At 41.7% G+C, this 27,237-nt stretch overlaps 1 protein-coding gene across 5 annotated transcripts; it reads left to right on the top strand.

Moving 5' to 3' along the window:
- The first annotated feature begins 208 nt into the window (after positions 1 to 208).
- ppp1r13bb (protein phosphatase 1, regulatory subunit 13Bb) lies at positions 209 to 27,227 on the top strand. Of its 5 annotated transcripts, none has more exons than XM_042390579.1 (18): positions 209 to 547; positions 834 to 1,003; positions 9,272 to 9,419; positions 10,372 to 10,491; positions 11,953 to 12,023; positions 16,092 to 16,193; positions 17,779 to 17,953; positions 18,054 to 18,253; positions 18,377 to 18,517; positions 18,697 to 18,889; positions 21,636 to 21,763; positions 21,883 to 22,327; positions 23,249 to 24,045; positions 24,141 to 24,278; positions 24,359 to 24,492; positions 24,587 to 24,753; positions 24,914 to 25,113; positions 26,201 to 27,227. In XM_042390579.1, exons 2-18 carry the CDS (start codon positions 995 to 997, stop codon positions 26,240 to 26,242), a joined length of 3,210 nt encoding a protein of 1,069 aa, XP_042246513.1. In that variant the 5' UTR covers positions 209 to 547; positions 834 to 994; the 3' UTR covers positions 26,243 to 27,227. The 5 variants fall into 5 exon arrangements, with proteins under 5 accessions (XP_042246513.1, XP_042246514.1, XP_042246512.1 ...); XM_042390580.1 differs by having other exon boundaries at positions 18,377 to 18,541; positions 21,663 to 21,763; XM_042390578.1 differs by having other exon boundaries at positions 18,377 to 18,541.
- Positions 27,228 to 27,237: the final 10 nt, after the last annotated feature.

The following is a 27,237-nucleotide window of genomic DNA, read 5'->3' as shown; positions in this document are numbered from 1 at the left end:
TACCTGTGGGGGTGCATCAGAAACAACAATATACTCTCCAGGTGCAGGTTGATGAGCCGGTGTCCTAACATAGTAACAGCAGGCGGGGATGTTGGATTCTTCACATTCTACGTTAACGTGACACTCTCGCTGCTGTTGGTGTAACCCCGCCCCTCCCGCGGTGTAACCCCGCCCCTCCCGCCGTCAACAACTGGATTCCAGATATTTGTATTTTCCAGCCTGGGCTAGCTAGCCAACGATGATTCACTGCGTCCGTAAAAAAACGAGCTAGTCAATCTGGATGGACACTTATTCCCTTTCGTTTCCGTGAGACACGCTACCATCGACAGCTTGTGCTCATGTACAACCGATGCAAGCTAAAGAAAGGACCGACGAGAGCGGAGAGATCGCCCTTTAGCCGCCTCTGAAAGCAGCTAACACGGCTAACACCTCACCGAGAGGACGCTAGCTGGCTGGCTGGCTGACAGCTGCTTCGGTCAGCTGCGTGCCTTTAACAGTAGCGTAGCTGAGATTTAGTCCATGAAACAATGAGTTGCCTCTGACATTGGTGAGTGTAATTAGTATGTCATTGCTTAGTAATAGCAAGTCGTTGCATTTCATGTGTTTTGACTCGTTTCAGCGTTGCTTTGCGAGCACTGGCTGGCTAACCATCGGCTTGTTTGTAGCAGCAGCAGCAGCTGCTGCTGCTCAGAGCCACGCCTGGGCCATTTAAATTAACACCAGTTTGCGGCTGATAACAGTGCATGTTATTTTTGGCGAGCATTCGTCAGCTACCTTCATAGTGTTCAATTTTTACCACACTCTTAAAGAATTTCTCTGTTTGTGGTTCACAGAGAGAGAGAGGACTGAGGCCCAGTTGGTTGTCACATTAGAGTAACCAGAGCCCATCACTAGCAAGGTGGGTCTCTGTTGACTCTGCCATTGAAGATTATCGGGAGAGCCGAGAGCCAGCTTGCCGATGCACCTCTAGTTTTGACCTGCCAGAGCTGCCAATATGATGCCGGTAAGTGCACCCAAACACACCCCTTGTTCTCATATCTCAAACAGATGTCATCACTTTGATCATCCAGGTTGAGTTAATGTAGATGGTAAATTCACCCTCCCATGTTTAAAGGTCAGTTTCTTCACTTATTTATTGGACTGACTATTGAATAATGAGTAAACTGCACCTCCCTTTAAATCCACACTTAAACACATAGTTTTCCACACATCTATACAGAAGATCTGTACGACTGCATATTGTTGCCCTCAAGAAATGAAAAGCTTTACTTGTACAGTATCTGTGCGACCTGAGTTCATAGCTGCAGGACATGATGGTTACAATGACAAAAATGTAAGGAAGGTGAAATGTAAACAGTACTAGTCATAACTTGATGAAAGAGGCTTTGAAGTTGAAATGCTTTTAACACATGGAATAAAGTGTTTTTTTTAACAGGTTTAAGATGTTACAGTAGCAAATATGCAGTATTGAGCAATTAAAATGGGACAGATCAGCTTCACACCTTCTGTCCTCCCTGTAGAGTTGTCATAAAATAATACATTTGTGTGAAACTAAATAATGATTATTGCTGTAGGTACCGCAGGCTAAATAACTATTTTCATTCTGTTGTTGGTGTTATTGTTCAAGATGCAGGACATTGCAAAGAATAGAATACCTGAATGGTAACCCTATTCCAGCAGCGCTTTGTTGGGACCTCTTTTGTTATCTTTAGTGCCCGTAATGCAATTGTGTGGAAAGTGATAATAGTCCCCTTTGGCCTTCAGGGAGGGGGACATGTAACTCAGACGCAAAGATAAGTTTACAGAAGGTTCAGTTAGGTGTCATCATAAACAGAGATGATTCACTCTTGGCCGGTTATCTCTCCAGAATCACGTTAACTTGTACCTTTTTTCAGTCCTGCAAATTGCTTCATAAGCACGTCTTCACGAGTGGCTTTTAAGTTTCCAGGAGCACACGGTAACAGCATATTTGCTGCGGCCGCGGTGTTCACGGGATTGACTGCGACGGTGGCCTCGGTGGACGTTTGTACCCCGTGGCACCAACGAGGCTATCAGAGTCAAAGAGCCAGTCGAGCAGAGAGCAGCCCCTGCTCTGGGTTCTCGCGTGACTCCAGCAGCCAATGAGACCTTGGCAGATCTAGGTCTGTGTGGCTGCGTCGACTAATGCTCTGTTGTTAAGGGGAACTTTTGAGCTGAGTAGATTGTCAAGTGGCATTAATCTCACACAGTGGAGCTGGGCAGAACGTGACTTACAGGAAAAGTAAACATTGCATCTTATTGTTGGTTTCCCATTTTTGGAAGCGTGCTGGTTGAAAATGGCACGCAGTTATAGCATAAAGCACACTGCCGTTAAAAAGGAAGATGTCAGGGATTTTATGGATGTGACTGTTACTGTTGAGCCCCTTTTCTAAAACTCAAGAGTCAGTTATCGATTTATTTAACAACTCCCACCTGTTCAAGCCTGCTAGATATCCTTCTTTTGTTGGTTGAAGTATACATTATTAATTAGACTTTTTTAATGCCTTCCTCTAATGTGCTTTAGACAGCTTTCAGTCAAAGGGACATATGTAGACATAGTATTTTTTTTCTGTTAGTAAGAAATAAGAATATGTTAGTCTGTAATAGCAAAGTGAGTGTAGTTATAATTTGGGTTATTCCGCTTATAAAACAGATCTTTATTCAGCTTTCGGAAAACCCAGGCTGGTCAGACTTTTCAGTTTGTTCCACATCATTTGTCACGCCATTTCCCCATCTTTCCTCTGTATGGTTCAGTGCCATTTTACCCAGATGGGCAGTGTTTGGCATATTTGAGCTGCATTAAATTAGTTCAAGAATGTCAAAGACAACCTTGTCGTGTCCCAGTGAGCGGCAGCCTTGGATTTAGCTGCTGTACGGGTTGTTGGTCTCGAGCCATTTCCGTGTTTGTCTCTGAACAGACGAAACGAAATCATGAGAATCACGAGTCATCAGATTGTTTACCCAGAAGCTGCACATGTTTGAGCTTGTATTGGTTTTAATTATTTTACTGTTCATTAGAGCTGTAATGATTAATCGATTAGTTGGCAACTATTCTGATGATCGATTCATCGTTTTGAGTCATTTTTTAAGGAAAAAAAAGTCCAAATTCTCTGATTCCAGCTTCTCAAATGTGAATATTTTCTGGTTTCTTTAGTCTTCTATGACAGTAAACTGAATATCTTTTGGATTTCAGACTGTTGTGGACAAAACAAGACATTTGAAGATGTCACCTTGGGCTGTGGAAAACATTGATTGACATTTTTCACCATTTTCTGACATTTTCTGGACCAAACAACATCGATTAACTGAGAAAATAATCGACAGATTAATCGATAATGAAAATATAAAATGGTTAGTTGCAGCTGTTTATATGCATTTTTGTCATATTATGTTTGCAAAAGGTTTTATTTATTAGAGCTGAAATGACTAGTTGATTAATAAAAATTATTGGCAACTACTTCAGTGATTAATTTACTTCATTGATTTTTAAGTCATTTTAAAAAGCAGAAATACCAAAATGTCACTGGTTGTGGCATCTTAAATGTGAATATTTATTGGTTTGTTTTGTTTCTGTCTTTGGGTTTTGTACAAAACAATCAATTTAAATATGTCAACTTTGGGACATATATACAGCAGCTACAGGAAGTTGTCAGGTGCACTTTTCTCTTCTTTTAGTGAGACTTTGTGCTTTCAGGAAGCAGTGTCCTCCTAGCTCTTCTTTTTTCTTCTTTGTGGATACCTCTTTGTGAGTAAATGAGTGACTGGATTGGTGAGAAGAAATGACTGTTTGAGTCATCCTGCTAGGCATCAGGCCAGCCAAGCATCCCTTTTCCTCTTAGAAGTAAAATGATGAATGCTCCATCACCAGATGTACCCGCTGTAGCATCATGCATCAGGCGAGAGCGTTACTGTATGTCTCTGGCCATGTTACACTTTTCCACATCCACTTTCTTGACTCTACATAATAGCGGCCTGATCTGCCTGCCAGTCGCAGCTGTGGGCCAAACTACTCTCATTAGCAGGGAGTCGCTGGTGTTTCAGCCGCCAGCACAACCCAGGGACACTTTACCAATAGAAAGACACCCTCCTCCACTCACACCCACCACCCTTGTGACTCCCTCTCTCTCTCCCTCTCTCTCTCTCTCTGTTTGTTTCTCTCTAGCTCTCTCTCCCTTCCCCTCCCTCCCCGAATTACACACACACACAGCAAGTGTTTTTTCCTCCCAAGTCTCCTCTGCAGCACTTTTTCTAACGCACGCACCGCTGTCGGTTTCAGAGGTCTGCTCGGGATGGCGTAACGATTCAGTCTCACGCCTGCAAAAGCAGGAGTGCTATGATGAAGAGGTTTGTGACTATAGTGTTACGTGGCCTTGTTAGCCTGTCCAAGGAGAACCCCATTTGGGCGAAGGAGCACCACCGGCCACCAAAGAAGGAGATCAGGAAGAAACGGAGGGCGGTCAAAAGAGCCAAGAACATGGGCAGACGCAACTTAGTGAGGGCGGTTGGTATTTCTCTAGCGGTCAGTCAGCTGGACTGCTGGGGTTTCTGTTTGCTTCGCCGTCACACATGATTTTTTTAAATTTGTGTTGATGTCAAGATATATTTGACAGTATTCTGTGTTGGCCCTCTGCGGTCAGTTTAACCAAATTTGATTGATTGAGCCTTGAAATTTAGTAATCTCTGTGTCCAGATTATTCAAGAAAAGCTTGTGAAGGTTTGTTTTGACATGCTCTGGAGGAAATTTAGTATACTGTAGGCAATGATAGGTTACTAAATTGTAAAACTGCAGCTTATGATGGGCCAAATATTCAACTTTATTTACATTTTCTGACATGTTTTCCTTTAATTGAGCTCTACTGTCAAACAGAGTGATTTCCACCGGAGCAAATTCAAATAATGGCACCAGTCTTATCAGTGTTCAAACTGATGTTGTTGCCGAGCATACTGGGCTGTTTTGTATCCACTATTTTTTATTCCTGCACTATGTTGTATCTTATTATGCAGCTTGTTGCACTCCAGTATCCCTTGGGGATTAGCAAAGTAATTATCTGTCAGTAAAATGTGGCTATAACTAGTCTCCAGCATACTTACTGCAATGTTTTTTCAGATTCTTCCCCCATTTTTTTTTTAGTATTTTTCTTGCTTTAATGCTCTTGTTTATCAGGTCACAAAAATGACATTCATTACTAGTGCATCTCTGCATTGGACCAGAAAAAAAAACAGCAGCACGAATTTATAGACGGATGATGAAATCTGTGAGTGTCTGAATTGTAGTCGGGCACATAATCAGCTGAGTAAAGTCTCAGAGGCTCCCAAGCACAAATAATCATATTGTTTCAGTTGAGGCTGCCGCAGAAAATGTCAATGAATCACACAGTTGCATCATTAAAACGATGAGTCACTTTGTCTTCAGGAAACTCCTGGAGTCATGATCTATAGCTCGGTGGCAGTTATTGAAGCACTACAAATGCACCCTGGGGACACAAGTTCAGTTATAACACTGGTGGACCTTCAGTGCAATTTGCATCTAAGTGTCTACTAAACTGTGCATATGTGAACTGTTTCAGCTGATAGATTTAATATGTGTCAGACTGTATGGTGGGGTTCAGATTTCAGGTGTTGTTTCATTGTTGCAGTTTTTTATTGACTATAGTTTGACATTGTGAGCAATATGTAAACAAAGCGGTGTAGCTGTTGGTCCTTGTCTTTCTTGATTATTTAGATTGTTCATTATCATTGCGGTCTACAACTTGTATTGTTCAGGGCTGCAACTAATGATTATTTTCATTATCAATTAATCTTCCAAATATTTCCTTGATTAATCATTTTGTCTGTGAAATATCAGGAAATAGTGAAAAATATCCGTCATAATTTCCCACAGCCCAAGTCGATTACTTCAGATGTCTTGTTCTTTCTTTCTGCTGTCAATCGACCAATCGATTAATCAACTAATCGCTGCAGCTCTATTAAAGTTTGTTCAGCTAAAAGTTGTCTCTGTAATGGATGTTCATCCAGCCTTTAAAGCATGTAGAAAAACAGTCAAATGTTGAGCAGGTTGAAAAAAAAAAGCAGGATACAAAAACATAAGGAATCCAGATTTGCTTCTTCAACTCTGTTTACTGACATCCAGCTGAACTTACGTCTAACTCGCCTTCTTTTCAAACATTTTCCCCACATTTTAAACATCCTTCAAACACTCCTGGCTTTTGTTATACGTATCTTTTCCATTTTGGTTCTCTCCACTCTTTATTCTTTGACCTCTTAACAGTCCTGTTTTTATTTTGTGACACAAAAAAAGTGAGGCTTGTCAAATGAAACAGGAAGACACACCTCAACCTCCTAGAGTGCTTTGTGCCACAAAAAACAATAAAAATCTGCCAGCCACTGCGGAGGGAAAAAGATATCCTGTAGATATGCCGTAATATTTCAATCCTTTTTGGCATGTTCTCACTTCTCCAAACAGGAATGACGCGAGCAAAGAAGTAAAGGCTTAATTAACTCTGCTGGCCTTAACAAGACGGATAGGAAACATCGTCACATCTATTATATTGAATATCTGAGTTCAACATGATGATAAGAACATAACCTTTCTTTTTTTGCCAAAAGGAAAAGGTCAGAGTGTAGAGAGCTCCACTGCACCTCTCATCCTGCATGTTGGCCTTTATTCAACCAAAATTTTGATTAATCTCATCATAGGATCCAGAAAGTTGTTTACCCAGAATCGAGTCATCTAATTTTGAAAATGTTTTTCTGCGTTTTCACATTTTACAACCGAAAGTCAAAATGGATTATCAGTAGTTTTTTTTTTTTTTTTTTTCTTTTTTATGCCTTGCAGAAGTATTTAACCCAGTGAGTCGGTACTTTGCAAAGACTGAATCTTCTTAGATATGTTTTTATCTGCTTGGAACATCTGGATTTTAGGATTTTCTTTTGTGTGTGTGTGTGTGTCTCTTCTTCCAGCTTTCCTCCTTTAGAGGTAACACTGAATATGCATGAGGATTTGGGTGTGTGTGTGTGTGTGTGTGTGTTTTACTTGGAGATTAAAGGAACTGTCTGTCTTAGTGTCAAAAACTGAATTACATCCTCTATGCTTCAGTGTTGTAAAACAGTGAAACATGACAAATACCCAACAGGGGTTGTTCATATTACAATAAATGATCTCCCAGTTCCAGGTAATGTCAGGATTAAAGGTGCAGTGTGTAGACTTTAGTGGCATCTAGCGGAACAGACTTGGCAGAAATGGAAAATAATCTTCATAAGTATGTTTTAATTAGTGTATAAGAACCGTTGTGTTTTTGTTATCTTGGAATGAGCCCTTTATATCTACATAGGCGGTGGGTCCTCTTCCACGGAGGCCGCCATGTTGCACCGCCATGTTTCTACAGTAGCCCAGAGCGGACAAACCAAACACTGGCTCTAGAGAGGGCCTTTTGCGTTTTTCACGAGTTTCACAGCCACCGGAGGTTCTCCTACACGCTTGGGAGAGGAGGGTGAGGGAAGTTGTATTCAGTTAGTTGCAATCTGCAGCCTCACTGCTAGATGCCACTAAATCTTACACACTGGTCCTTTAAGATGCTCAAACAACACAAGTGCCAATGGACAAGTGGCACATACGTTATAGTAAATGACATTGTGTAAGACACTTTAATGCACTCATAATCAGATTGGGATGAACATCAATACATTAGTGCTACAATTTTTTTTCAACTTTTTTATTATTAAGCCGATATAAAGCCAAGACTTAAAGTCCCCCTCCACTCAAAAATGTGTTTCACTTATTCTTACTTCATTTGGTTGATGTATGTGCAGAGTTTGACACTACAAGGCTGTTTTCACTTTCATCTGCTGAAGAAAGTTTCTCTGAGTTCAATGAAAATCAGAGTTTAAGGGGAGTACGAGCCCACAAGCAGGACTTGTGACATCACAACAGTTTTGAGGTTAATTGTGGTCCAGTATGCAAAATACAAGTGTGATGTTGAAACTTGAAGCTTTCAGAGCACAAACACTGACAATGAACTTTACAGTGAAGGAGGAGACATCTTGTGTCCAGCAGTTAACCTTTTGAAATGAAAAATATTTGCATATTCATTGACTCTGGATTTTTCAATGAGGTAATGGGACTTTTTTTGTGGAAAAAAATATAGACACATATTGTTATTCCAAGCAGAGTGTTTTCTCTTACAACACGTCTGGAGATATTTGTCTTTAATGACAAATACCCAAGTTATGAGTTCTCTAGACCCAAAGTTATGTTTTAAAAAGAGCTTATTTTAACTAAACAACAGCAGAAAACCCAAAGTTATCAGTTTACAATGATGTAACAGAAAAGGTATTTGTTGCATTTAATAATCTATCACACCTAAATGATTACTTGATTATCACAATCACATTATTCTGTCAGGCGGCTCATTGATAAATTGGCCAATTATTTCATCCCTAGTTTTCAAGCTGAAGACATGCTGACAGTACCTTTTTATAGATTAGTCCAAAGATCCCATATACATATGCAGGGATTTTGCCTTGTCAGCCTCTTACTGTGCAGTCTGATAGTTGAGGGTATAAAGGAGCACTTGAAGCCCTCTGAACTTTACCTCGCTGGTGAGCTTTAGTTTGAAGATGCTGCATCTACAACATTTAGCCCTTTTTTTTTTAACCAGCACACATTTAGAAAGGTCGATATTTTGGATAGATGTTAGGAAAAACCCTCAGACAGCCACAGATTCAACATGTCTTGAATGTTGTTTGTTAAGAGCTGAGAAAGCAGCGTGTGATCTCTGCTTTTACTGCTTCTATGTGAGTACAGACAGAAGCGTGTGGGGGCATGTATTGCTATGTCTTTAACTCTCAGTCCAAGCTGTGTGTGTGTTTAACGCTAAAGTAGGGCCTAATCATAGTTAACAGCACTGTGGCAGGCACAGGCATGAGTCCACCAGCAGCTCAGACTAACAGTCGAGGCCGGTGGACAGCGAAATGTGGCGTCAGCACACTGGGCTTTGTACAACGCCAGAGTGGGTTAAGCTTCACCCTCAAATTACACCGTCAGACAAATTACACTTTCTCATGTCTTGTAATACTATCTGCAAGTCTTAATATCTGTCAGTGTGATCTGCCACTTTATTCATGTTTTTTTGTATTGTTTTTTTCATTCTCCCTGTCACAACAACTCATTTTTCCAACAGAATCATTAAATCTGCTCTTTCGTGTGTCACCCTCCGCCACCGCCCTTGACTGCTATTATTCCTCTACTCCTCAGATGATACTGACGGTGTACCTCAGCGATGGGGAACAGGCTGTGACCGAGGTGCCCATCACTCCTGAGACGACGTGCCGCGACGTCGTCGAGTTCTGCAAAGAGCCCGGCGAGAGCGGCTGCCACCTGGCTGAGGTCTGGAGAGGCAACGGTAAGACGGGCGTCTAAGTTGAGAGCTGCCTGTTATTGAGTATAAGAGACTGTTTATTTGTCGCAGTGCACGATACGCCCACGAGTCTCAGAATTGTGAGTGCTGGTTTTCTGGTGGGGAACATGCCTTGTTAAAGAGGAAAGAAGCAGTTAATGTATTAATCCGTGAAGGTGAAGTAAGAAAACGTTCATCTGAAAACAAGCGCTCTGTCAAAGTATGTTCAGGTGTTGAGCAGGGCCGTGACTACCTGAGCAGAAAGAAATCAGTCATGGATAGTCCACAAGTGAAAGCAAGTTTCACAGAAAGAAAGAAATACATGTTCCTATTCCCACCAGGTTATAATAATTCACTTAAAGTACAAATTTGTATGACGGAAAAAGGGTTACATGCTGGTACAGTCCACAGCACTGTCACAACAGATTCAACATGGTCGAAACGATTTGCTCCCATCACCGTCCTCGTGCTGACACACCCGGTGTTATCAGCATTTTTGCTGAGGGGCCACTCCCCTGTTGAAAACAACATCCCAGCCGAGGGCTTTATTAACCCGCGTTATGCAATCGTGTTCGGCTAGTGGCTGACAATGCAGCCGTCTGCCCCCCACCCCCACCCCCCCCGAACCTCCTAAAACCTCTCTGTCTTTGTCTCAGTCTCTTTGTCTCTTGTTCTCTTTTTGTCCACAGAGTGCCGTCCTCTTGAAATACGAAAACTATTCAGCCCGTGGTTATCACAGTTTTCCTAAAGATCTAATGGCTTATTTTCATTTCGGAAAGCTAATCCAAGACACACGCTGTTAACACATCAACATGACAGCAAGAAGTGGCTCAGATCTGTTATTTAAGGATGTTTTTTTCCTTAATGTTATCGCAAGTTTTTATTTTTCCTCTGACATACTGACAAATGAGTCTAACATGTCAGTCCTCTTGTTTTCGTGACTCGACTGTCTCTGCAGAACGAGCGATCCCCTTCGAGCACATGATGTATGAACATCTGCAGAAATGGGGGCCACGGAAACAAGAGGTCAAGTTCTTCCTCCGGCACGAAGATTCGCCAACTGAGAGCAGCGATCAAGGTGAGTATCGTCAGAGCGTCACCTCTCTCAATGTCCCCCCCCCCCCCCCCCCCCCCCCCCCCCAAGGGGGATGGAGTCGAGGGGTGTCAGGGATTTCCTGACACCTATACTGTCTGGCTGCTCAGCTATAGATGCTGGTGTCAAGTCAGTCTTTCTCCCTTTTACTTTCACCTCACATACCACTGATGTTACTTATGGCCACTTAAGTTTCAGCTGTCTTATGTTTATATAAATCTTGAAACCACAAGCCACGTGTGTTTTCTTTGAGCCAGGATATAACAGCACAAACAGTTTCACAGCCTCTGTAGGATGAAGTTTAATTGAAGCTTGATGGGGCATGCCGGAGGAATAAATCATCTCTCTATATTCACACACACACACACGGCGTTAATATTAATGTTGTGCTATTGTATTTGGAACATAGCCACATAAAACACCAGGTGTAAAATGTGCCAGTGCTTAAAATTGATCACTGAAACCAGCTCAAGCACAAGATCAGAGACTCACTGAGACACATTTATTCCAATGTTTAAATGTCAGTGTAGATGGGTTCATATATATACAGTACTGTTCAAAAGTTTTCGGCACTAAAAGTAAAGTGAGAATGCTTACACAAATATTGCTATAAATTGTTTTAATTTATCAATTAACTTCTCACAAAGTTGAGTAAACACACTTTAACAGTTTTTCATGGTAACTTGCAGGTAGGTTGTTGTAACCATCCTGGAGAAAGAATGTTCTTCTGTGGATTTATTATTTAGGCCATCTCAGGTGCTTCTTCATGTAATCCCAGAGTGACTCCATGATGTTGAGATCAGGGCTCTGTGGGGGCCAAACCGTCTGCTCTTTATGACTCTAGCTGTATGCTGGTGGTCACTGTCATGTCATGAATAAATTTGGGACTGATCAGACATCTCCCTGATGGTATTGCATAATGGATAAGAATCTAAACATCTAGGGTGCCTAAAACTTTTGCACAGTACTTTGTATATATAAAGGGGAAGTAGACACAAAGCTAACAGGTGGTAGATCTTTAAGAAACTCACTGACTGTGATTCAGGTGAGATCAATTTGGAGCAAGAAAGTGTATTTTTGAAGTGAAGGTACCACCAGGATATCCTGTTTTTTTTTTTTTGTTGTTTTAAAGATGTAACAGAAGTGTGAAGTTTTAAATCTAAAGTTTAAGTCTTTCCATCAAGCCTTTCTTTTAAAAAAAACAACCTTTGAGTCAGGTGGCTTTAGTCAGCAGTTCCTGTCCCAGTTCTTAAATCCATTCTGTCATGTTCAATTATGTCAGTGAATTTTCAAACTATACCTGACAATGGTTGCTGCCTCTGAATCTGCACTGCGCTTGTCTGCCCGCACTTGTGTAAATTGCAGCGCGTGTGTCTCCTTCCTGCCGGTGTTTGTGATGGTGACTGTCTCTCTTCTGTTTTTTTTTTTTTTTTTTTTTTTTTGCAGGGAGTCAGCAGTCTCAGGAGCAGACGAGTCGTAGAAGTGGAAACACTGGAGAGAAGCACAACGAGAATGGGGTGAGACTTAATTAGCGTTATCTAGATGATGTTAAAATAGAAACGTGCTCGCAATACAGCCTGTTGTAAGTCAGCAGATGAATCAGGGTTAGAACGAAAGCTGTTTGAAGTTTATACAAACAAGGGAAGTCATTCTTCACGTTAGCCCTGATGATTTCAAGACAAGCTCAGACTGTAATCTACTGATGTGAAGTTCGCTATCTGTGGTTACGTGCAGATTTGAGATCGAAGCCAGTGTTGGACAGTAAGAGTGTTACAGGACAGCTCCATTTCCAGACACACTGACAGTATTTCCCCACCAGTGTGTCTGGAAATGGAGCAGTAATATTGGCAGTAAGGGGGAAATACTGGCAGTATTGCTGTGTACCCGTTGCTGTGTTCGTTCTTCTCTAGCTTTAGGATGTGTGTGTGTGTGTGTTTGGAGATGTGAATGAGTCTGATAAGAGCAGCCTCTGGCGTGGCATCCTCTCTCTCTCTGTCTCTCTCCCACCATCTGTCCCAGATTTCACAATAGGAAAGTGTTGCGGTCAAGGAATCAAAACTAATTCAACCTTAAGGGCGGAGGGAAGCATCCAGCGCAGCAGGAGATGGAGGGATTTTTTTTTTGTTTAAAAAAAAAAAAAAAAAAAGAGATTGTAGCAGCGTTGCACAAGAGCACCCAGAAGCCATTCCTCCTCAAAATCCACACCTGTTCTTTACTCTGTTTGTGTTTAAGGGATATATATATATTTATGGATCTAGAAATTCAGTTATTAATCGACTCTTCTTTGTTTTAAGCCACATCACGCCACGACGAGCAACAACCAACGACTATAGTATCGTCGCAAATTGTTCGTTTAAAGAGGAAAACGTGATCAGCTGCATGGCTGGCTATGTGCCGAGGCTCATTTGTGTCTGAGTTTCTTCCTAATATCTGATTTAGAGGATTATATTAGTCAGGCTGCTGGATGATATAACGGCCCCTAAGAGGATCATTGCTTTGGCTTTTCCATGGGCTGCTGCCCAAACCCCGGGGGCTTTCTCTCCACCAAGCAGAGCTGATCTTCCTCCGAGAGGGACACTGCTTCATAAAGAGCAGAGGTGCCCCGGGGGGAACGTGTCGATGATCGCTACGCATTTTCATCTCATTTTTTTATAGCACGATTTTAGCTTCTGTAATTAATGATGACATCATATTGACAGTGTTGAAACATTTAGTTTAACCTGCCCGTTGGAATTGAAAATATTTAATGTGTCCATAACGTGTTCTGGCATGAATAATCGTTATAAATAATCAGGTTCTTTAAACATTATCCTGCTGATCATTTTAGCCAATTTATCAGATATGTTCAAATCTATGCATAATGTAGAGGGTGATAGTAGTAGTACTGTAATAAGAATACATCCGCCATGAGTGAGGCTGTGGCTGCTCTCTCTCTCTCCCTTCGTGGTCTGCTGCTCAGTAGGGTGTTTCTCCAACTCCCTCTTCATCACTGTCTTAGGGTGTGTGTGCGTGTATGTGTGTGTGTCGGTTTCTCCCTCGGGTGAATTGTCACTGATGCGGCATTGCCTGAGTGCATTTGAGCGTGGAGCTGTGTGTGCTAGTGGCCTCCCCCGCTTCCCTCATCTCAGCCTCGGTTGAGTCACCTCATCCGCCCCTACCCCCCGACCCCCTTCCCGAGTCTTTGTAGACATCCTCATATCCAAATGCCTTAACAAATGCCAGGTAGGGAAACACAAGCTGAAGATGGGCGGTATCCCTGCTGGAGATGTGATGATGTGTGCTTCTGTTGTCTTACTTCACAATCATTCCCTGAAATGTTTAATTCGGACAAGATGAGTTGCAAAAATGTCTTCCTTTTTGAATCGAGGAAGAGAAATGCATACGGTATTCTTTCCTTTTTGCGTGTCATGTTTATTTAACCTGGACTTTTTTATGTTTTCAGCTTTTTATTTGCATGTTTAGGATCAATATCAATAAAATTGTGAACATACAACGAACATAACATATATTTAAACTTATATATTATTTTTATTCCTCTTGTTATTCTCTTCAGATTTAAAGAGTGCTCTATCCACACAGATATTCTTCATTTCTCAAAGACAATGACATTTCCCGCATCGTCTCGTCTCTCCTCCCTCTTTGAAAACAGTTCCTAAAGGCAAAGTCTTAGCAGTACTTCAGCGTTTCAATGCCGCTTGTAGTTCAGAGGACTGTATTCACCGCTCATTCAGTATGCTGTTTTATTGAAGAATAGTCTGCCAGTGTGTTGACTGTAGAAACTGCTTTTAAGAAAGTCAGAAATGTGTATAAAAACAGTTTGGGGGGGAAAGACAGAGCTGAATGTGAGAGACTTCTTTCTTCTGTGAGCTCTTATATAACACATGGTTGCTAATATCTGGCTCAAGAAGGAAAATTCAGTAAAACGGTTTCTGGAGATGAACCATTTTTTAGTCTTAATGAGTTGTAAAAAGGTCAAAATTTCAGTTTGTCCAGTACTTTGATTTTTGATTAAATAAATATCTTCCAAATGACCAACATTCAAACAGACCCAGCTGTACTGTTTTGTGCTAATTAGCATATGTTAGCATGCTAACACACTAAACTAAGCTTTTGGGCACGGTAAACATATCTTCAAAACATCGATGCTAGCGTTGTATGTGTGAGCATATTAGCATTTAGCTCAAAGCTCCGCTGTGTGAAAGTACAGCTTCACAAAACTGCTAGCATGGCTGCATTTTCAGCACAGCCAATTTTACTGTTACTTGTACTTAAAAATAGCTAACAGTTAACGGTTGCTTCGGGCTGTCGTCGTCTCAGCTTGGTCTGTATTTGTATGAACCTTAACTTTAAAGTTTTTGGTTGTGTGGGGTTTTAATAAGAGATTAATTTGCGTCTAATTTGGTAATCGATTGATTGTGTGAGTCATTTTTTGAGATAAAAATGCCAAACATCATCAGTTGTGAGGATTTGCTGCTTCTCTTTCTCTTTTGTGATAGTGAACTGAATATCTTTAGGTTTTGGACTGTTAGTTGGACAAAACAAGCAATTTGGTGACATCATCTTGGGCTTTATGAAATTGTAATAGGAATTTTTTTTAAGTATTTTTTGGCATTATATAGACCAAACAATTAATCAATTAATAGAGAATAATCAGCAGATTGACCCAATAATTAAAACAACCGTTGCAGCTCTACTTACTATGGCAAAACGAACAGTGAACACAATCTGTTCTTTATTTCATTCCTTTCGGATCTAAAGGCTACCAGAGAGGAATTCAGAGGGAGTTTGCTGGAAATCCAACCGGATATTAAACACTGTAAAACGATATTAAATTATTATTAAACAATTTTAAATGTCGTAACAAAATAGTCTAGTGGTGTTTATGTGCTCTCCGTTCAATTCATTCTTTGTCTGGTGAAAGCTTCACTTTTAAAGCTCAATATTCTCTTCCCCATGTGATGTGATGTGAAACCTTGAATCCCCTGCTCACGTCGCAATTAACGTCCCATCATAATGATATTCAGGGCCTTGCTGTAGAGGAAGGAGTGCCCGACTCTCACTGCTGTCTGTTAAGTGTCTTGCTGTTTGACCCTCTGGCATCTTTTAAAATCATCTCTGCAGTGGCTGTTAGAGTAACATGTTTCTTTGTACTTTGTTTTTGTGTTTTTTTTTCTTTATGTAATGTTTTTATCTTATGTAACTTTTTATGCCACATATATCCTCTCTTATTTGTTTTAAAAGTGCTTTTAAAACATAATTCACATGTGTATATTAGTAACATCCATGACATACATGGATACATGACATTGCAAGGGCGCCCATGGATGACTTCTCGAGGCACCACTGATGGGAAAAAAAAAGAAGTAACTATTCAACTTTTAGTTTTTACTCAGAGCAACTAAAAGTTGTCTTCACCAGAGGCAGATTTGTGTATCCTTCGAAAGTATCATGGTACAGCTCCCATTGAGCAAGTCAGGTCTTTGAAGACAACAAGACAACAGCCAGGCCACCCTGCTCAGATTTTTAGAAATGTTAATGTACTGACCTGTTCTCGTTTGTGTGTGTGTGTGGGTGTGTGTGTGTAGGTCGGGAATCAGCGTGTGGAGCTCACGCTTTCAGAGCTGCAGGAGATGGCCACACGGCAGCAGCAGCAAATCGAGGCTCAGCAGCAGATGCTTGTTGCAAAGGTAGCATCCTGTCTACGTTGAATTATGTTTCTTTCATTTTTGTTTTTTCAAAATCGTTTTGTGGGGAGAGAGAAAGAGAGAGAGAGTGAGGGAGGGATGACCTGCATCAAATGTCCACAGCCGGGGACGTGGAAAAAATATGCTTCTCACTTATAAAATAACACGCTGTAGTAATCTGACATCCCTGGAATACTTCACTATTGTAGGTTGGCACTGGGATACACAGGTAACTCTACACAGGAAGTTCACAACAAGCTACAATACTATAAAATTAAAAACAAAACGATGAAGAAGTAAAAGGTATATTCCATAAAACTTCTTACTGGATTTGATGGACGTCCATTTGTGTCTGGACTGAACACTTGGCTGCTGCAGTTAAGAGGATAGTTTAATTTTTTTTCTCTGTAAACATCCAGTTCATTACAGTATCCTTCACATCAGAATTTTATTTTAGGCAAACAGACCAAATCTGCACCATCATATTTAGAAGGGATGGGACACTCTCTGTTAAAGTTCCATTTCACGCAGCTTTAAATAATATTTCTTATAATCGAATGTATTTCCATGAGCTGTGTGAACTTGCTCTGACATTACAGGTCAAGTATGTTCAGGCCACAGTCTTGAGGCTTTCTTTCTGAGAGAGACTACCGTTGATCCAAAGAGTCCCACCGTGACCTGAAACACAGGCAAACAGTTATGTAACAAATGAGATGGGGTCTATGAGTCATGGTGCCAGGATTGTCTGGTCTGTCAGAATTCATACTTCAGTCACTCACAGGTTTACTCAAGCCTGTTAATTATTTAGCATGTCAAAGGCTAAGGTTGCTACCTCTTCGCTAACCAGTTAGGTCCTTCTTAATCGACTCCCTCTGATCAGTAAGAGAATTTGTAACGTCAAGATTTCCTCTTGTAACGGAAGGAACATGAGCACTTGGCAACAAATCTCCACGTAACCAGTCTACCCCGTCACTCTCTGTGACTTTTCAGTACATTAACACAGTCTGACCGCAGTGCTGATCGGTCAGGCAAGAAGAAGCCCACTGTAGACCCGCAGATAGAAAGACTATTTATTGGCTTTGTTGTGGTGTCTGAAAAGTAGGCCCACTCGAAGCCCCGCAGTCATTTGGAAACCTGCGCCTGTCATCTCCTATTTTAGGACCTAAACTGGAGCAGTTCTCAGTTGGGTAGAGATATGAAGTCATCTGACCCTTTTATCAGCCTTCAGACAGTCTTGAGACAGCGTAGCATTTCATTAAGCGCGTACAGTAGAAAGATTTAGCCTACTTTTCGGTTTATGTGTCACATAGATATCTGTAGCTGTGAAATCTGTGGTGTGGTGTCCTGGTGGTTTTATATTCATCTATAGTTCTGACTGAGGAAGAACAGAATAGAGCAGCTGAGGGTCTACTTACTGATCACCAAATAATTCATCACCAATTCCGCCATTTTCACCCAATTTTTAGCAGTATTTGTCCTTTCTTTTCAAACTTGCAGAAGCAGTGTTGTTGAGACTCTTTGCGCTGTTACTAAAGTTAGAAGTCATAGTGCACTTCTTTACCCATGAAATGTCTCTCTCTCTCTGAAGGAGCAACGTTTGCGTTACCTGAAGCAGCAGGAGCGGCGTCAACAGCAAACCGTTTCAGAGAGCGAGAAGCTGCAGAGGCTGAAGGAACGCGTGGAGAGCCAAGAGGCGAAGCTCAAGAAGATTCGGGCAATGAGGGGCCAAGTGGACTACAGCAAGGTCATCAATGGCAACCTGTGTATGTATACGCACAATACGTACAAAAGTCTTCCATTATTACACTGTTTATCTTTCATATGAATTCACCGAACAGTGAGATTATGGTTTTTCACACACAGCGGCAGAGATTGAGCAGGTTAGCGGCCTGTTCCAAGAGAAGCAGGCAGAGTTACAGACGGCCATGCTGAGGGTGGAGCAGCTTAGTCTGCAGCTGGAGGACCTGCGGAGGGGAAAGCTCAACGGCATACAGACATCCCTGGGCGGCCAAGTGACTGGCGCCGCAGCCTTAGAACTCCGCAAACTCTACCAGGAGCTTCAGGTACAGCACAGTGCAAATACAAGCGATGCCTGACGGATGCTTTTATAGTTTTCACTGTTTTTCATCACTCCTGAGCGCTAGTGAATCTGTTTTTCTGCTTTACACCACATTTATCATCCTCAGATCCGGAACAAGTTGAACCACGAGCAAAACAGCAAGCTGCAGCAACAGAAGGAGCTTCTGAACAAGCGCAACATGGAAGTGACACTCATGGACAAGCGCATCAGCGAGCTGCGGGAACGCCTCTACAAGAAAAAAGCTGAGGCACGTCAAAAAGAGAACCTTCCTGTAAGACTAGGAACGCTCAACACACACAAGTTCAGCTGCTGTGAACCTCTTTGAAATACTTTTGAAATCAGTACTCCTTTATATCCCTGCTCATGTTGATTTCTCTTTCAACACTTTTAACATTAAAAACGATTCTGACTCTCTCCTCTTTATAGCTAAACAGAGCAAACGGGCCTCCCTCCCCACAGCCAGCTCCCGGGACTCTGGGCCGTGTTGCTGCTGTCGGGCCGTACATCCAAGTCCCTGTGCCGGGCCGACAGGAAGGGGGCTACAACATACCACCTGACCCTCTGAAGCCTCAGACTCTGGGTGTAAATAACCAGGCCAACCTCGGCCGCGCCAAGTCAGGTTGGTCAAATCTACAGTGTGTTTTTGTTCTCAAAATGCTACAAAAGGTGAAGCATTAGTGTAGAAGTGAATATTATTAGCTTTAATTTAAAAGAAATGTAGTCATTTTCTCTCTTTTATGTGTTTATTCTCTCATTAAGACAGCAAGAACATGAACAGTTAGTAGAAAAGTAGATGTGGTGGTTGTTGCTTGTTTCATTCACGGAGTATCTTGAAGACATGGAGTCTTACACCACTACACATTTAACACATCTTGCATGAACAGCTTGTGAATTAAATCGTGGGCCCTACTGTTAAACTGTCTCCTTCATACCTGACTTCTCAGTTAACTCTCCGCCTGGACTTGATTTCCATGGTTTCATTTTTCCTTCCTCTCTAACCTCACTCTCTTCCTGTGTCGTGTATACTGTGATTACCTCCCTTTTTCTCTCCTCTCATGTGTCTTTGTAATGTCTCTGTTTTCACTGGGTGTGGGGTGGGGTCAACGTTTCCTGGGGCAGACGGTGTGCGAAAGCCTCCCGGCCCTTGGAAGGTGTCTGATTTAGACATCGTTGTGGACCCGGTACCCCCGTCCCTTCCAGAATCACACCCGGGCCCTGGAGCCTCCTCTGGCTCTGACGGCACGTCCCGTGAGTGCACAGTGCTGCATAAGCAGAGGGATGGCACCTTCTGAACCTTCTCTCTCAATTAAAGCACAGGGTCCTCAGCATGCTCTGCATTTTACTCCAAACTGCAGCCGTCTCTTATCAGAGTCCTGTAATCTTATTTAAATCTTTAAAAAAAACGCTTGTTTCTTAAATTGGCTGGGAATTTCAGATTCCAAAGAATGGGTTCGGCCTAATCACACCAGTCATTACACTCTAATCACCTATGGATGTTTTCATACACCACAAAACTGATAATCTTTATAAGTAATGGGACTGATTTTCTCCTCTAGTCTCAGACAAAATGAAGCTTACATGCACAGCTGTGGAATCTGAGGAGGAGATGAGCATCTGTGCCTGCTTAACTCGAACAATCGCTGACTGGCAGAGGCAGCCTCGTTTGGCGTCATTAAGCTCCCCTGCCAGTACAGTACTGAGCCAGTTTTTTCATAATCTGGCATGAGTACATGTTGACATTTCATTTAAAGTGTTTCCTCTGTGGATTGGCTAATGACGTCAAAGTCAGTGCGCTGCCATCTTGAAACACTTTGCTGCCATCTGCAGAAATTTTACACCCTTTATCACAATTTACATCGTGCCTCGTATGAGGAAAGTGTCACTGACGAAGCGCTGCTGATCCCGTGTGCGTTCGTGTACTTCTGAGAAGGTTCAAATAGTCGAGTGCCTCTTAAATTTACTCATGCAAAGCAGTCCAAAATATTTGGGCTTAGTGCTTATTTTGTAACATCCCCCGTCTACCAAACTATAACCTTCACGCCATTTTCTCACAGTGACCAAGCACTTTACATGACAAGGAATTAAACTTGTTCATGTTAAAGTATCATTGGATTCACTTAGCAGCTGTTACTCCTAATAATCTGTGAAGACCCAGATCAGTCTGATTCCTTATAGACTCTGGTTAGTGTCTGTTGAACTGTCTCTGCTAGTTTATCATCTCTGGTAATTAAATCTAAAGCTAGAACTTCACAAGAAATCATTCAGTGAACCATGTATGTTGGCTAATTAACATCAAAACACAGGTATTAGAGAACATGTTGGTAAATTTGCCACAGAGACCTTTGGGTTTATGACAAGTCAGTCATATTATTCAAATTGATTTCTGTTGTATTGTACGACACCTGTTACTGTTGTTTTGTCACCTTTCTTTTTCCATCCTCTTTCTTTTCACCCTATCCTTACTGTCTAATGAAGCATTTTTCAATCAAGCACATATTCTTCATAGGTTTTTTTATAAGAAATCAGTTAAGTCTTGAAAATTAACAGCACAGACATTAGTTGTATTACATTAGTTTCTTGCTGCCCATCCCTGAATTGTCTGCTAGCTCCCAATTTAATTACCAAAAGTAGCTAAATTAAAACACTACATGACTAAATAGAGGCACAGTAGTAAAATACTAATGCAGATACATTCATTCCCATCATTGCTGTGAAGTGAAGGCTCAGGATTTTTGTCCTATTGATCAATAGCCCCTCTTGAAACGTTTAGTTTGTGGTAGTTTTGATAAATTAACAACCTGCAAAATCCAGTCTTTGTACAAGAGCAAAGAAACACACACATTGCTCTTTGAATGTATGAATAGTAATTTCATGAGCTCATGTTTAAGATCGTGCAGACCTTGAACACAGAATTTTTAAAAAGATGTAAAAATTGACCCGACCATCAACTGACATGAATATTTTAAATGTTAATGTTGGAGATACAGAGCGTTTTGCAGGAATTTGTGATGTCTTTTTTTTTTTAGATGCGATGAGTGTGTTTGAATGTCTCATAATGGTTTCTGGTTAATAGGATACGCTTTTCAAAATCCTGAACCCTCCGTTTGACACCAATCCTAGGTCAAAATGGTAAAAATGTATGTGCAGTGTGTGTATAAAACATTATGCATACTCCAGTTCCAATTGTTTCACTTGATGCAATGAATCAGTAACACTTCAGTTATTAAAAATATAAAAATATTACCATTTTGACCTGGATCTGGTGGACATGCTTTGTCACTACCCTGAGTTGTAAAAGAGACTTACTCAGTTCATACCACTTTTTTCCTCTGCAACACACTTACTGTGTCATGTTTGTGTCGTAGCTAATGATACTGGTTGGCCTACTGTAGGCAAGACCAGCACATCTCTAAAGCCTCCTGAGAGAAGAGACTCAGGGACTGACACCCAGGGCAAGAGCCCTCCCTCCCCTGTTGCTCCAAGTGCAGAAAAGGTTAGTGTTTTTTCTTCAAATCCCCTTTAATGCACACAAGGATGTTCATTGTTTGTAGCTGTTAACCTCCTGGTGTCATCAAAAAAAGAAAATAATGTGTTTTTTATGCTTCTTCATAGGTGCTAGACTCCAAAATGGCCTCCCCTGCCATACCCAAACCACAGCCGCCTCCCTACGGCTCTCACCTCACCTCCGCAACCTCAGCCAGCTCCTTGGACCGCCGCAAGGACGCACCACCTCCTCGCCCGCTCCCGAACCCGCCAGCTCCCGCCTGGCCCCGCGTCCCCCCCTCCACAGGCTCATCCTCCCAGCAGATCCAGCAGCGTATCTCAGTGCCGCCGAGCCCCACCTTCCAGCCAAATGCACCGCTCTTCCCTCCTGGGCTGAGCGAGCGGCTCGATCCCCCTCCAGCCGTGGCAGTACGCCCCTTCATTCCAGACAGAGGATCACGGCCTCAGTCGCCCCGTAAGGGCCCAGCTACCATGAACTCCAGCTCCATCTATCACATGTACCTCCAGCAGGCGGCACCAAAGAGTCAGCCACTCAAGCCTGCTCTCAAAGCAGGTAAGAGCTGAGCAGAAAAAGACTGATTTCATGATGGGATAATTTGATTGTTGGAAGAATCACTGGATTATGTTCTTTAATGTGAAAAAGTGTCTCTTTCAGTATTGCTGCCACTTAGTAGATCCCATTTTGCCTTCTTAGATAAAAATTGATAAAATGGTGTGTGGCCCATGAGCTTTTTATGAAGTTACAGCAGACAGTATTTTCCACATTTACCATACATCTTAAATTATGACAGTTATTGCTGAAACAATTAGTTGATTTATCTTTTAGACTTTGAGACTTTTTTTTCTATTCAACAAGAACTCCTCAAAGAGGTGTATGGACATAGTTACATATAATAAACAAGAGAAATACAAATAAAGTAAGTGGACAGCAACACTTGTTGCCCAGTAAAGAGCAAATACAAGACTGCAAAAAAAAGATAATTGGATAAAGTAGATAAATTAAAAATATATAAACAACTGAGCAAACAAGCACACTCTGGTAAATATACTTTAGTTATTTGAAAGTATCCATTAGTCAGATAGTTCATAGTCTTAAGTGCAAAAATAGTTTATGTGGCAGAAACAGAACAATTTAGATGTTTGATTATTCTTTTTAGATCGTGTATCAGGTAAACATTATCTGGTTGCAGCTTCTAACATATGAGGATCTTTTCCTACTTTTCCTTGATTTATTGTAACTTGATTACCTTTGGGTTTACAAAACAATAAATTTGAAGTCATATTGAGGTCTGGAAAATTCAAGCAATTTTCACTGACCATCTAACTGACAATCAATTCATTTTATTCTTAAAATTATTGATAGAATAATCAGTAAAGAAAATAATGATTGCTTACAGTGCTAATCTCACTGTGGATGTTTTTTATTTTCATGTCTTCACATTTAACTCCACAAACTTTCTTGTGCCATTTCTAGTATACGGGAAGCCTGTTCTCCCGCCCAGCTCGACACCTCCCTCGCCCCTGCCTTTCATCCAGGCTGGAGGGGCCTTCCCATTGCTCCAAGGCCCACCTGGTGGCGAGGACATGTTTGATGGTGAAATGGATGATCACGAGGGCTTCCAGCACCTGGAGCCCTCAGCGCCTCCTCCCAGTGTGGAGAACATTCCACGACCACTCAGCCCCACTAAGCTAACACCCATGGTACACTCCCCGCTGCGCTACCAAAGTGATGCCGACCTTGAGGTGCTCCGTAAAAAGCTGGCCAACGCTCCGAGACCCCTAAAGAAGCGCAGCTCCATCACCGAGCCAGAGGGCCCCAGCGGGCCCAACATCCAGAAACTGCTCTACCAGAGATTCAACACTCTTGCAGGAGGCATAGAGGGAAACGGAGTCGGTGGATCAGGAGGTGGTAACGGTGCCGGTAATGGAACACCATTTTATCAGCCAGCCAATCCTCCCGGTTATCTGGGAGGTGACTCTGTGGCTGATACAGACAATGGCAACCTTCCGTCTGAGACGCTGCTACCACCACCGCCCGGGGCAGAGGAGCCGGACTCTGAGGTTCCACCTCCACCTACTGACGCTAATGACAACCAGCCGTTGCCCTCACCACCAGAAGGACTTGTGGACCCGGCTGAAGCAGAGGGACCTGAGGAGGAGGAGGAGGACGACAATAACAACAATGTAGGAAGCTCTGAGGCTTTGCTGCCCAGCCCTGTACCCGAGGTCAGCACTCCAGAGGAGAGCGGCACGGTGCTTTCACAACCCCTGGTGAGACACAAAAACTTACTATTATTACATTTGTAGAGTTACATCTGAAGTATTTTCAATGAATAAAGTCTTGTTTCTTCTCTTCATCATTACAGGAGAAGCGCACAAACCTGAAGAAACCCGACTCTGAGCGCACAGGCCACGGCTTCAGAGTGAAGTTCAACCCTCTGGCTCTCCTGCTGGATGCCTCATTGGAGGGAGAGTTTGACCTTGTCCAGAGGATCATCTATGAGGTACGTTGCTCCTGTGTACGTCTAGTTTAATTTAGTGCATATTTGCATTTTGGATACATATTCATCATTCTCTTTTCCAGGTGGAGAATCCCAGCACTCCCAATGATGAGGGCATCACACCCCTTCACAACGCCGTGTGTGCAGGACATCACCACATAGTCAAGTTCCTGCTGGATTTTGGTGTGAACGTCAACGCTGCAGACAGTGACGGATGGTGAGTCCCAAGTTCTCCAACACCAAGGTTGTTTGATTATTTTGATCACTGTGTTCATGTCTCTGTGTTTTCCTGCTTGTCTTTGCTCGAACAGGACTCCACTCCACTGCGCCGCCTCCTGCAACAGTGTTCATCTCTGCAAGTTGCTGGTCGAGTCGGGGGCAGCCATCTTTGCCAGCACCATTAGTGACGTGGAGACGGCTGCAGATAAGTGTGAGGAGATGGAAGAGGGCTACATCCAGTGCTCCCAGTTCCTATACGGTAACTATCAACACTGTCAGGACACTACTCTGCTACAGGGACTCGTTCACTTCAAAACGAAAATAACAATCCAACCCTGAATGGTTATTGCAAAAAGTGAAAATAACGATTGTTATGATACACTCTGTCCTCACAGTCTGTTTTGGACTTTTTTGTGCAGGTGTTCAGGAGAAGTTGGGTGTAATGAACAAGGGGACAGTGTACGTTCTGTGGGATTACGAAGCTCAGAATGCGGACGAGCTGTCCTTCAGCGAGGGGGACGCCATCACCATTCTACGACGACAGGATGACAATGAAACAGAGTGGTGGTGGGCACGGCTTGAGGACAACGAGGGCTACGTACCCCGCAACCTGCTGGGGGTAACGACAAAATATAAAATTTGTCCAATTTCCATTAGTTTTAATCAGTTTTCCTGTAGGGAAATAACAAAACTTAAGAAGTTGTCATTTGTAAGACAAGACAACATTTATGTTGTTGACTAGAAATGTAATATGGAATCTTTTTTAATCCATCAGTGCGTAACTTTTATTTTCCCATGTTCTGATTTGTTTAGCCTGATGTATGACAGTACAGCAGAAAATTAATTGCCAACTATTTTTGATAATCAGCTAAGTGTTTTGTCTTTCCAAGAAAAAATGCCAAACATTTGCTTTGCATTTCCCGCTTTTTTCTGTTTTATATCATTGTAAATGAAACATCTCAAGGTATCTATCCTTGGACTGTCGGTCAGACAAAACAACACATTTGAAGAGGTCACTATGACCATCCTTTTAGTACTTAATCATTTGTATTTGGACCAACAATATTAGGACTGTTAGGTCAAATCTAGTCATATGAATATTTTTTCTTCTGCTCTGAGAAATTTTGATGAGCATTTCTCTGAACTTTTTAAAATTTTACAGAGAAAACAATTAATTGAGGAAGTAATTGGCAAAATAACTGAAAATTGTGTTAAATTTATTTAGATCCTCTATTCATTTAGCAGTGTTGCACCACCACAACAAGGAAATTACCATCACTGCAAACATATCTATAAACATAGTAATTTAGTCTTAAGGTTATCTATAATTAAACTAAATGTAGTCCAGACGCTTTAAAAGTAATGATTATATAATAATTAAAAGAATTTTTAACATCAGAACCTCAACTTTAAACATAACAAGACCCAACCAGCAACATATATGAGACAAAACTAGAATTATTGTCCAAAGCACCACAGCTGCATTAAAATTACAGATGAAACACTGTAGATTCTGACAAATTATCAAGTAATAATTGCAATACGAGTAAATTCTGGTCGGCAAAAGGTTGATAATATTGGAAAGTCAAACAATCTGGTTTATTGTGTAGCTGTTAAAGGCGTCAATGACAGGTAAATGCTAACAAATTGAAGTGAAATCATTCATATTAAAAGTCTCTCTTCTTTCTGTTTGAATCTCTTTGCAGCTCTATCCTAGGATCAAGCCTCGTCAGCGCTCCTTGGCATAGTGTCCCACTCCGCTGACCTCTGGCCAACAGCTGGACTAGTGACAAACCCAAGAGAACAAAGGAGCCTGGTGCTCCATCTTCTCCCCATGGCCATAATCTCTCCTGGCCTCGTGCTTCTCACAAAATCCGTTTGTTTTTTTTTTCTGAAGCAGTGGGCACCGAACTCTTGACACTCTTTATTTACACACATACATAGACGCACACACAGCGAAACACAAGCACTCCAAATGCGAAAATCTCTTAAACCACTCCATCCTGACCCCCCCCCCCCACCCACCTTTCAACCTGTTGCTGTCATTGCCCCAACTTGATTTTTACCCCAATTCAGTGTCAGCTCTGTAACAGACATCAACTTGAAGAATAAAACACTAACCTTGTCTCAGTATTTTTTGCACACCTCTTCAACCATTTCCATCCCTTAATGGTGGTACTGGTTTACATGACACTATAAAGTAACTGGAAAATATCAAAAAATGTTTTTTCTTTTTAATTGCCAATTTGAGCCCCTCGCACAAAAAACCCCTAAGGCAGAAAAACATGCTCTAGTGAGATTTTTGTGTTTGATTTTACTGTACTCTATCCACCAAAGATGAATATAGATCCAACTATTTAAATTCTATTACTCTGTAAGACCTTGCAGAATTGTTGAGTGAGATAATCAATTGATTTGCTGCTATTGGTAATGATTAACAGCTCCAGGCAGTTGATTTTTAAGTTCTTCTAGATATTCTTGTGGAGCAGAAAATGTTGTAAATCCTCAGTATTCACTACACAGCCCAGTCAGAACAAAGCAAATGTATTAAAGAAAAGATGAATATCGATTGACTCACAAATTCACAGTTTGTTGTAAATTGTATTTCATGAACACCATTGCAAGACTTTGTTTATTCAGTGTCATTCTGTTCAAAATGCTAAATCTGGATGCAGGAGTGTTGTTGTTGTGTGTTACGAAGATTAATAAACTTAAAGCGCCTACCAATTTTAAGTAAGACTTC

The sequence above is a fragment of the Thunnus maccoyii genome, chromosome 17, assembly GCF_910596095.1.
Source record: "Thunnus maccoyii chromosome 17, fThuMac1.1, whole genome shotgun sequence".
In the NCBI taxonomy this organism is placed as follows: domain Eukaryota; kingdom Metazoa; phylum Chordata; class Actinopteri; order Scombriformes; family Scombridae; genus Thunnus; species Thunnus maccoyii.
Note: the sequence above shows the minus strand (reverse complement) of the source record. Positions and strands in the feature narration are given on the sequence as shown.

Excerpts from the sequence above, each read along its gene's own strand:
- ppp1r13bb (XM_042390578.1), top strand. Across the intron at positions 18,254-18,376 it reads AACTCTACCAGGAGCTTCAG|ATCCGGAACAAGTTGAACCA; the intron begins GTACAGCACAGT and ends TATCATCCTCAG. Across the intron at positions 18,542-18,696 it reads GTCAAAAAGAGAACCTTCCT|CTAAACAGAGCAAACGGGCC; the intron begins GTAAGACTAGGA and ends TCCTCTTTATAG.